The 12,201-nt window shown below is 38.6% G+C and overlaps 1 protein-coding gene across 1 annotated transcript in view; it reads left to right on the top strand.

Moving 5' to 3' along the window:
• LOC104915085 (transient receptor potential cation channel subfamily M member 6-like) overlaps positions 1-11,458 on the top strand; it is a 21,383-nt gene extending 9,925 nt beyond the window's left edge. The window contains exon 9 of the mRNA XM_031557295.1: positions 11,192-11,458. Within this exon, the coding sequence (XP_031413155.1) occupies positions 11,192-11,458 (267 nt within the window). The remainder of the gene's footprint in view (positions 1-11,191) is intronic.
• Positions 11,459-12,201: the final 743 nt, after the last annotated feature.

Genomic DNA, 12,201 nt, shown 5'->3' with positions numbered 1-12,201 from the left:
CTCCCTTTTCACTTGGGATCACCAAAGTAGAACCTAAAAGTCACCTAGTGGATTTAAAAGAGCAGACTTTAAAATTCTTGCAACTCACAAAATGTCTTTGTAAGTATCTGCATTTATGTAACCATGCTGAGCTCATGGCAGTGCTGCAGGTGACTTATTCAAAGGCACACAAATTGCCTGAATGTGGCCATAGCATGTCACTCCTTTGTCAGAAAGTTGTTGTTTACCTTGTGTAATCACTATGTCAGATGCTCAGGGATAATTGAAAACAAGTTGCAGTCTTCATGGGACCAGCATCATCTTTGTTTTACAGTAAGGTCTTTGAAGTGGGGTTTTGGTACACAGTAGCTTGTCAGGGGAAGGTTGCAAGTGTAGAAGAGAAGGCTGGTACCTTCAGCTTGTTATCAGCGCCACTCTGAATGAGGCTGATGTTATCAAAGGGATGGCAAAGATGATGGAGTACTGCTGTATTCTATCTGCAGTGTCCATCAGCGTATGTCTGGTCTTGGTGACATCTGCTGTACCTGAATGAAAACTTCCCAGGAGGAAAACCTTAAGCAGAAGGGGGAAAAAACCTATGTGCAATATTGTTCCTGTGACTTTTCAATACCACTGGAGAGAGGTTAAGCGCTAGAAACATATGACAAGCAATAGAAAAGAGTAAACTACCTAATCTGTTCTTTCATTTTTAACATTCTTTGGAGGAATGCATGAAGAAACTGATAATTATTTGTCCGCTTTAGCCCAGGCTAAAGTTATGAAGTAGAAGTACTGGGATAAGTACAGGGATAATGTTACAAAGTACTTCAACTCCCCTTAGCATTCACAGCTCCATATACTATGTTCCCAAAGAAATGTTCAGTGGGAGCCTGACTGTTAGTATTTCTTTCTGACTGAGCAGTTTTGAGACTTGAACTGAAATCATTTTGATGAGAACCAGGAATGCAGTTTGGTTGTTTTTCTGCAAGTGGTCAGTTCTGTGACAACACAAAAAAATGCAAATTAATGCTAAATTTTCTAAATATATTTATTACTTTTATTTTCTTGCAGTAATATGAACAGTTACACATAAATCACAAGTATTTTATATCAGACAGCTATCTCCAAGAAATATATTAATTCATTTATCCTGGAGGTGAATTGTATCAGATGAGCATATATTGTGAGGAGGAAAGGTCTGGAATTACAGCAGTAGCTAAATGAGCTAATCTCTTTCAGCTAAACTTGAATACAGATGCTGGCACTAAAGTCTTCCTTGGTCTTGGTCTTGACAGGGGAATTATGTGTCTGGTTCACACTTCAGCTTATATCTCTGAAGGGTTAATCTAATTGGCATAGTCTTCTGGAGTGTCATACAAAGAACCAGGAGTGGAACACTCTGAGGAGGGTTCTCTATGTTCTCCTAAATGATCCTTCCTGCCTTTTTGTGGCTCAGTTAGCCTTAACTTGCAGCACTGTGTCTGCTGAGAAAGTCAGTCCTCACATAACGCCAAGAAGCTGGATCCTAGGCCTTTGGTTCTCTCCAGGAGGGTGGCAGGTCCCAGCTGGGTAATCCAATTTATGGAGAATTGAATTTGGACTTCAGTCAGCTCTCAGTGTATGGGAAGTTGGGGTGCCTGTGATGAAACTTTTTCATTTTTTCTCAGTGTTGTTTTTCAAGAAAACCTCCCTTAACTGTTGTGTAAAGCTCCCCTGATATCACAGAGTGATAAATGAACATGTTTCTGTGTAATGAATACACTAGATGAACTCGTGATCCGCTCTATGCTTTCAATTACCAGTTCTTTTTCTTTGTGTTCTTATCTCTACTATTTTAATTCAGTTATTCAGAGCTAATCAGTTACTGATAGCTGATTCTTCGGTTAGTTCTAAAAGAGACCCCTTGAGAGGGCCATAGCTCTAAGGAAAGTGCTTACACACCAAGAAGGGCAGTATTTATTAAGTTTTTTTCATCATAATGATAGATTTAGTGATATTCTATGATATGATTCAGTGACTCTGCAGTATGATTCTATAGTTGCTTTTCTTCTCCCACAGTGCTGTTTCTTGTACGTGTTCTTCTAACCTGTCTGGTTCTCTCTGTCTATCATGCAGGCATAAAAGGAGGCATCTGAAAATATAGTCTGGGGCTTCTTGCTGCTCTTGTCTTGGGACTGAAGATAGACAAACTGGTAGATGCAATCCAGTAAAAAGGGTTTTTAACATGCATCTCGATGTTGCAAATCTTGCCATCAAGTTGCTATTGGAATGAGTACTTTTGTTTTTCACTAATTAGTAACTGTAAGTGATGAGGCTAGAGTTCAGTCCACTTGTGCATTGCTGCTGTTTGTGGCTCCCAATGTAATGGTCTGGAACTGTGCAAACAGCTGGGCTATGCTATGATGCCAGCCTGCAGAGTCAAAAAACGACACATTTCATTACATAAGTGGGTTCCTAGGTGCTGAGTAGCACTGGGGAGTATGCAAAGGGGATTTGGTCACTTCCATGAAGAGTTTGTCACCAACTATGACTTTAACGTCAGTTGGATTACATTGTGCTTGAGGTTTGGTTGTGGATATAAATTTTTTACCAGTCCACTATAAAATGCTGTTTTTTATACTTTATGGCACAATTTAACACCCAAAGAGAGATAGAGGAGCTTGTACCAGCAGACACCAAATAGTTACAAGATATATCTGCCCACCGTCTCACCAGCACTCACCAGAAAGGCTGGGTGCCAGAGCCAGTCCTGTGGATTCAGCTGAGCAGAGAGTGCAGAATGTGCAACTGGAGGATAGGAGGCCAGGCATCTGAGAGCACCTGGACTGTACAGGAGCCCTGCCAGGCCTCCTGCTGCTGCTTGTGCAGCAGCTTGAACAAGGCCTAGTTGCTACTTTTCACTCTCCAAACCCATGAGAAAAGCCCTTTGGCTGCTCTGCCAGCCTCTGGCATGCAGAATGGCTGGCAACACTGGAATTACAGTGGGTCTCTTTGCACATGAGGCTGAGGGATAGGTTTTGACAGACCCGTGAAAAGCCAAAGGGTGTGTTTAGGTGGCCTCTGTGGCAAAGGGGCAGGATGATACTCCTATCTCCATGGCCCCACACATGCAGCTGCTCCCCAACCATGAGTTCATACTAGGATTTGAAATTGAGTGAGATTTATATTTAAAGGCAAGATAGGACCATAAGGGAAACTTTTTCTGGGGGGGGGGGAAGGAGTACTAGGGTATGCGTAACTGAGGAGAGCAGCAGATACCTGGCTGGAAAATGTAGAGCCATGGCTTCAGCCTTCTTGACGTTCTTGGAGGTTATCAGAGCTGTGTTCCCTCTCTTTGTAAAATGGGATTTTGGCATTGTGAAAAGTAAAGCTCTCTCACAGTGTGTATGAAATTTGCTGTGTACAAGTCCAGCCATTAAAATTTTTTTAGAGTGTTGAGACAAGCAGGGGAGCAAAACAAACAGCACTGTCAGGAGTGACTGCAAATGGCCAAGTGGCTTCAAAAGCTAGTAGTCCAGGTAGTTCATGTCCTGCAGACTTTGTAGTATTGTGTCTTAATGTAGGTTGCTGTCAAGCTCACTTCTTGCTTCTTGCAGGTGAGTTCTGCAGTTTGTATTTGTTTTCCTTTCATCAGTAACTTCAGACACTTTGTCTTTGGAGGGTCACCTCTCTATCTAATATTATTCTGCTTTGAAAATAAAAAATAAATGAAAGAAAGCTCTGAATTTACCTGCAGGTGTCAAATGTAACTTCTTTCACTTCCTCTTGTACACCTTCTCTTGGTGAAGAAAAACTTATATCATTAGTCCAAAAGACAAGAGAAATGAGAAAGGAGGAAAATTTTGTATAAATGTGGGCATAAATTACATTTCAGTGTGACTTTATACATAAAGACTAAATTTCTAGGCAGCCATGGAATGCTTTTAGAGGAGCAATTTTAATTGAATGCAAAATGTGCTGTGAATTTTCCTGGGGAAAATAAAAAATTCTTCAAGAAACATGAATGAGGCTTGATGATTGTCAAGAGGAAATCTTTGTCTATTGATCAATGGCATATTTACTGTAAAGCTGTGTTCAGAGTTTTGAGTAAAATGCTTTATAATTTCATCAAGTAAAGTGTGAGCCAGGGGTGATACGTACTCCAAATGATGCGGTAGTTGGTTTGAACAAGGAAGAACTGTGTCTAATTTTGAATCTTTGGTGGATGTAGGTGGTTGAGCATTTTGATCCCTCACTGCCAGGAAGGAGAGACACAATTTCAGATAACACAAGTTGATTTTTCTTGTTTGAATTGTAAACAAAAAAAATGCATTGGCTTCTATTGTTCCCAAGGTGGAAATCTGAGTAAGGCTTGAAGTACTGTATTAATCCTCTGAATAATAATCTGGAAGTAACATTTTCTTACAACTACTTGAGTTTTTACTACTTTAAAATGACTTGAAAAAAAATAATTTCAAAGTGCATGTGTAATTTGCTTGAATTTGTGGGATTTTCTGATGATGCTACATTAGTGAATACAAGAAGACTAATTGCTTTATTTTGTCTGTTTTGCCAATACTACTAAATTCAGAAAGATTGCCAGTGAGTCAGGCAGGACTATTCATTAAGGAGTCCTCTAAAAGAAATGTGGAAAGCAAGGCCATTTTTATATTTTAGGATTTATAATTATTTGAAAATACTCTATTATTTGTTGCTGCTCTTGTCTATCAGAAGTTTTTTTGTCTTTCATAATGTCTGCAATTTTGGATTGTTTTCCATCAATTTAAATCATTATAAGACATCTTTATATATCTTTATATATATGTATAGGTGGTTTAATAATCTATGTTTTAGACTGCTTATTGAACTGGCTTTGTAAGAGGAGGTGATGTATAATATCATACTGTGTTCCAGTGCTAGCAAAGTGAGGCAGATGTCAGTGTTTAGCAAGGCAGCTGCTATCTGCTTTAAGCACAGATTCTTTGTTGTCTGTGTAGATTGCAATTATGAAGCATAGCCACATCCAAATTTACTCAAAAACTTTGTTAGCGTTGTGGGTTTTGGATCAGCCTATTTCAGGGAGAAAGCTAAAATACATTCCATGTCACAGAGACTTTTTGTCATTTCCAGTTGGGGAATATGACCAGGAAACCTGTTTTTTTAGAAAAATTATGGATGTGTAATAACAAAATAAGATTTTAAGTAATGCTTTTGGGGCTGGCTTCAAGGACTGTGCTGAGGAAGATTAATTATGGATGTAGATTTCCTGTGTTTAGCCCACTTGCAAGTGACTGCACTATCGACAGAAGTGTTATGATGAAGACTTCCTTGGCCTTCCTCCCAGGTAGCTGGGTGCCACAGGACATGTAGGCAGAGAGGAAGGCTTGCGTAGAGCCTCTCAGTGCAACTGTGCTGAGCTGAAAGTACTTGTAGAGCCGTGTTATTTTATGTATTTTTCCAAAATGTTATGTCTTTGGTGATAGCAGAAGGGCTTGCTTGATTAACTGATAAGCTTAAAATAGTAAGAATTATTGGTCAAAGGCCTAGTCCTTCATTCTGTGGGCTAAGTGTTCCATCAGCTTGCTAGTTCTGTGTTCCAGGGATCAAACTAGAGCTTCTTCAACAGTAACAAGGAGATAATTTTCTGTTTAGTATTTCCTGTGTTTTGTTGCCATGGCCCAACTGGTATTTGCATTACAGAAATGTTCTTGTTGTCTTGTGCGGTCAACTCTGAGATGAGAAGCAGTGTGTTGGAAAGCTCATTACTGTCGAAGGGGTTTTCTTTCATTTGCTGCGTTTGGGACTGCAGTTTTGGAAACATTTTTATGAGCCTTCAATTTAAGACAGCAATCCAGAAAGGCAGTTAGGCATGCATGCTTTACTTTTATGTGCAGTTGGCTAAGTGTGAAGGTAAATGCCGCAGTATGACATTGGTAGAAGACTGAATTTGTGTATTCCTGAGAAGCTGATAGACTCCTTTTGTGCTAGGAAAATCATCTGAAGTCTCTTATCTGCTTGGTTGGAGATTCTTAGCAAGTTCTTTTGCCTCTCCATAACCTGGGTCTATATTTAGCCTACTAGCACAGGTGACTCTTATTTTACTGTACGTAACAACAAAGAATTGGGAATAAACAGCTGATACAGTTAAATGGACTACTAGGAAAAAATCACAGAGCTTCTACTGAAATCGTTCTTTACTTTTAAAAAGAGGAAAAAAAGAATCCATAGCTATGGAGTCCCTGCAAAAGTGGCTTGGGAGTAACTGGCAGTTGTCTTTCATAATTGGATATTTCACTGTTGAATAGTAAGGCATTCTAATAGAGTGTTCTGCACAGTGCTTCTGAGATTCTTCTCAAGATGTAGTGATGACAGTTTTCTTACAAATTCAATTACTTATAATGTAGTATTTTCACAGATGTACAGAGTTTTAAACACTTGAGCAAAGGAGTGAGTAAAAAAAATTGAAAAAGCAAAAGATACTTGTTAGTAACAGATGAACCGATATACTGCAGTGATGAAAGCTGGGAGGAACCACAGCATTTCTGTGTTGTAAAGCCAGGCTTCTGCCTTCCAACAATGTAGCCTGAACAGGAGGAAATTTTAGAATCCTGGGTGTTTGTTGGAAACCTCATGTTTGGTTCATATTGCACACTCTGGTGTTTTACAATGCACTTCTGTCCTATGTCAATCTAAAGTGGCGTTCTTTGTTATGAACAGTTACTTTGTATGAACATTACTTCATACCATAAGTGTGTATGTAATGGAAACTAAGGAGGAGAGTTCCTACCCCGAGACAGTATGTTGAAGTTTGAAATCTTTCATGCTGGCAGTAATTTAGCTGTCACCTTGGGGAGTAGAAATATTGTTTAAGTCCTACATTTCACATAAGAATTATTATGCATGAAATTACAATATCTACAAGACCTCTCTAGATTTTATAGCTCTACAAGCATTCCAGGACACAGTGTTAAAAAAGACATAAATTGGCTGACAGGCTGAGCTCTTGTGAAACAGTTTTGAGTGTTAACTTTCAAGAAGTCTGGCTGCATTTCAGGTACCTGGCGTTCTTGCAAGTGACTTGCTTCATGTCTAGTTAATTTTTAAAAGGGTTTAAAATGTTTTAGGATACTGTGCTGAATGTGGAGGCCGTGTGGAGGCCACTACAGGAGTAGTGGCAATGCTGAGAAGTTCCTCTTTCCTTCTCCTCACTTTGTGTTTGAGTAAAGGCTGGTCACATACTCCCTTAGGTTCATTTCTCTCAGCTTTCACCTGATAATGGTAGCTCCCTCCTTTCTAGGCACCAAAAATCACTCTTAGATCTTTTGGGTCTATTTCTTGACATCAGTAACAGTAATAAAACAGACAGTAATAACTGTTCTTTGCAGCTACTCTGGAGTGTGGGGCAAATGTATCAGCCCCATAATTATCTGTTGCTACTAAATGAGTATTTGCTTTCACCTCATCATTTTAATGATAACAAAACATTTCTTAACTAGAAACAGTGCAGTTATATCTTGTTTTGCAGTGATTCTGCCGTATCTGCTCAGCTTTTTAAAAATATTGATTCTAAGAGTTAAGATCTTTAGGAATACTTTTTGAGCATATGAGCCATTGTGATATGGCTTAGAAAAGTGGTTATACACAGTGGATTCTGTTAGGCTTTGGAGAACTGTTTGCCTTCCTGCTGGTCTGGGATTTTATGTTTTGCCTTCTTGCACCCCCAACCAACAGGAGTTTGAAAGAAATAAGCATTGTGGAGGTTCTCTGAATTTTAGTCTCTTGCTCTCTTTCTTTACTACTGGAAACCTTACCTCTGTGAAACCAAATTTGACCTGAGAGTGTCCCTTTAATACCATATTATGTAAGAATCTCAGACACTAAATATACTGGAGAAGTGATTAAAAGTGGTTTTCTAAAAACTACTCATGTGCCTTAAATTTCAGAGCCAAAGTCTTCCCACTCCATTGACTAAATCAGGCTAGAAATCTCCAAAGCCTCTTCTGTGGCACGGAAGCATAAGCAACAACCCTAATCCTTAGACTGGTAAGAAATGAGAAGGCAAATCTCCCAAATAAGGTTTCAAGATTTTCTAGGAGGAAAATTGCAATATAAACATTGCTTTCAGTCTTCAGTATATCAGAAAATAAATTTCTAAATCATAAACAATAGATAGATCTATTTTTGTGATAGAGTGCTTGGTGATCGTGACTGAGATATATATATGTACACCTCACTTATAGTGAAGGAAGAAGTTTTAATCTGTTGTTGAAGTTTAACTGAATGATGACACTTCTGAAATGTTTTAAGAGAGAAATATACATATTACAGTGGTGTTTCAAAAAGCTAGGAACCAAGATCAGACAGATCAAACAGCAGATGAGAAGTCTCCTCTTTTCATTCTTACTTGCCCAGTCCTGAATTCACAGGTTGCTGTAGAGAGCATGAAAGTTTAAAACTCTTTTCCTGCTTATTAATTTGGACACTTTAGACTGAGGAATGGATGTTATTTTTATGGTATATATTGTACATCAAGCAAAGATTTCATCTGAATTTTATATAATAATGGTAAATGTGTTGCATCTCACAGTGTTTCAGTTTTGAAACTTGCTCATAACAAGGTGAAATACGCTGGTACAAACTTGTATTTCATTTTTTCCTATGGCTGGATTGGAATTTCAGTTTATTTATTTATTTAAGTAAAACTATCTGAAATTTCAGTAAGACAAAAATGATAGAGAATTTGCAAACTAGACTTTTGGCTATGTTTAGTTGCTTCTCATTTGTTATAGAAATAAATATTTAAGGATCTGAAGTGAAGCTAACTCAGATGAGTGTGAGGCTAGGGGTATCTCAGAGACACTATGTGAGGTGCATCTTTGGTGCATCAAGATTCAAGAATCAAATTAATTGAATCATGGCCTTGTTCATTCAAATTAAATGGGAATTTTATCAATGATCCAAGATTGGATTAATGGTATATCAACCAAAACTTGTCAGAATTAGTAGGATTTTTCCAATGGTTTTTGTATACATCGAGTCCAACCCACTGGGATTAGAGCAGTCTGACATAGCATATATTGGTCACTGCCTCATGAGAAAACATGTGGTATTGGATCAAATTGTAAAATGTCGAACAAAGCATCCAGAATTTTAAGCATTTTTACTTTTGTCTTAACTCCCTAACCTCCCTTTTTAGATTCTCTAGAATCTAAACAAAGTAATGTTTAGAACAAGGTATGTTATTTGAGAAAAAAGCCTAGATGTTCAAAAAACTAATAGTAAAGAAGGCTTTTTATCTCCCATGTTACTTGCTGTAAAACTTCAGCAAACTTTATTGTCATCCCTGAAGACTGTAAATTATATTTTGGTTTTAAATAATCACCTCTCTGCCTGTGGCAGGAGAGTTGGAACTTGGTGATACTTCCTTTCCAACTCAAGCTATTCTGTAATTCTGTGATCTAAAGGAGGTAGCATTCCACATGACCTCTACCCTCTTTAAAATTACTTACTGATGTTGTAAATTGTATAATATAGCTTTTTGCTGAGAAACACTAAATTTTGGAGGAAAAACTTCTGTTGATACCATTTTTCAAATGGAGTCACACTTCTGAGCACGTGTGTGTTGCTCATTTGACAGTATGTTTTGCTGTTGCTGTGTAGGCTTATGCAACATGCCCAGTTGTGCTGGGGGTATATACTTTATATTCTTCATTGCTGGCCCTCACACCTGGAAAGATACTTGATTTCCAGAATACATCATGCTGGAGATAGTATAGCTGAGAGGAAGATTGAATAATGCCAACAGCTTGTTCAAAAGTACTTGAACTGCTAGTGCTGTTACTAATCAAAATGACAGCAATGTGAATGTTCTTCTCTCACAAGGCTGAGCATGTTTCCCTAGCAAGTGCTGTGAGGCTTGCCAACCTCTTGGCAATTCCATTACTCCCTCTTCTGTTAATGAAAAGTTTAGTGAAGTTCATTCTTATCCAAGGCATCCCATAAATAAAAAGATTTCTTGTTCCTTAGTTCCAATTGAAAAGCATTACCAGAAATATTAAAGGATTTTAGAGGATCAGAGTCCCAGGGTATTGTAATAGTAGAAACATTTATCTATTTTGCTTGATAGCTCAGACAACTAGAATAAAGTGATTTGGGAAGTGTGAAACAATAACGATTACTAACAAGACTACTATTGAAAAGTTTTTGAAAGCGCTGCATGCCTGCCCTCAAACAATGAAATTTGCTGTATTGCTTCTCAGATTTTTCCTTGGATTTAATTTTTGTCTGATGTCTTCAATAGGTGTATTTCTGAGATGTTTAATATTTCTATATGCCCATGATCTGTCCAGCCCCGAGGATCTTCCATGCTCTTACTTCTTCCTTCTAAGCTCAACCAGACACAATTAAATTAGTTACTCTTGGAAGAATACACACGCATATCAATAGCTGCAAACTTCTTTTTAATAAACTGTTTCATCTTTGTCAATGGGGGACTGATTCAGACTACTTTCTGTGGACTGCTGTTAGTCCTGATGGGAGCTGGGTCTGAACCTGCACACGAGTTGCTGTTTCACCCATATACCTCTTGGTATTCCATAACAAGGTGATTAGCTATGAGTTAATGCAGGAGTATTTAGGGATGTAAAGCTGAAGTAAAAATCCTCAAACAAACCTTTTTTTATTAAGGATCATAATTCTTTTCAGGAGATAATACAGAAGTATTCTTTTTCATAAGAATTATTGCTGAACTCCAACCATAAAAATGCTCTGAGCGCTGTTCTTAATCACTTGTTATAGGGATTCTCACAAATTGAATTCTTCCCTAATTCATTGTAGGAAGGAGACATTTTTTACACAAGTATCAAGAGAAGTACTTACCACAAGTATTTTTGCAAGTTAGGCATATTGCACAGGAGTAATCAGTTTTCAACTTAGAGAATGAATAAGGAGTCAGTGTTTATTTTTGATTACCATTTGCCTTTCATGCCTAATGATAAAATGAGTAGTTTGAAGTCTGCTCTCCCCATATCTGGAGCTGTAGTTCTGATGGCAGTTTTCCTCCTATCACCAAAAATTTTAAACTTCTATACTTCATGATCACCAAGAAAGCCACTAATTTCCTCTTCACTCACAAGACCTTCTCTGCTTACAGACACAAAAAATCCAGGAGGGAACCATTCCTAGTTGCATCCCTTTGTGTCTGTACTAAAAAGTTTTCATCAAAATGTTTTAGGAATCTCCTGGATCTCTTTATGTCTGTTTGTATCAGCTGATGTTCCTAGATAACGTCTGGCAAGTTGAAGTCACCCATAAGGACAAAGGCAGCCAATCTAGAGATATCTCTAAGTTCCTTAAAGAATTATTCATAGATGTTGTCACCTTGGCTAGGGGGTCCATAGCAGAAATTGTTTTCGAGAAAGGTGCATCCCACCAGGCATCATCAGTCCTGGTGTTGTTTAGATTTACCCCACAATCAAGAAACCTAAAATTCTGCTGGTAATACCAGCTTTGGAGCTACATATTGACTAGCTGGGTCTGCCTGTTCTTTTACTATCAATACTGATACAGGAAGGATAGAAAGGAACACTGCCTGTGCCCTTGCTCCTTTATCCTTAATCACCCCAAAGTCCTGAAGTCCCATTTGATTGACCTTGGAATTCTTTTTGATATCTCATTGTTGCTGACGTGAATAGTGGTTAATAGTCAGGGGGCTGTACCAACCTAGTGAGTTTCCTAGTAACATCTCTTACTTGGGCCCCAGGGAGGCAGCAGACTTCCCTGTAGGTCTTTTCTAGTTGGCATATTAGGTCCTCTGGGACTTGCCTATGATAGAAATGCTTCTTGTCAGAGGTGGTTGTAATATGGATGTTAGGATGCTGGTCTGTCAAGTTCCAGAGCTCCATATCTGTTGTCTGAGAGTGTCTTGAAGGGTGGGGTAGGCAGATTGGAAGTTTTTCTGCTGCCCCAAGCAGAAACCTACTTCCATTCACCTCTGTCCAATAGGTCCCTCTTTCTCCCTCGTGGTGAGAGTGTAGGAGATCCTTTCATTCTTGTGGTCTGATTGGCTAGAATAGAAAGAAGTTCTTTGAAAAAAATCTGTGTACATTGGCGATTCGGTTCAGTTCATTCAGCTACAACAGCTTTCTTTGTGGCAGTATCACAGTGGGGAAACTTCACCTGACACACTCTAAATGCAGTCCAGTCTGTGTTCCCCGTCTTCTGTACTGCAGCATAGTCCTAGTT

Source organism: Meleagris gallopavo, chromosome Z, assembly GCF_000146605.3.
Source record: "Meleagris gallopavo isolate NT-WF06-2002-E0010 breed Aviagen turkey brand Nicholas breeding stock chromosome Z, Turkey_5.1, whole genome shotgun sequence".
In the NCBI taxonomy this organism is placed as follows: domain Eukaryota; kingdom Metazoa; phylum Chordata; class Aves; order Galliformes; family Phasianidae; genus Meleagris; species Meleagris gallopavo.
Note: the sequence above shows the minus strand (reverse complement) of the source record. Positions and strands in the feature narration are given on the sequence as shown.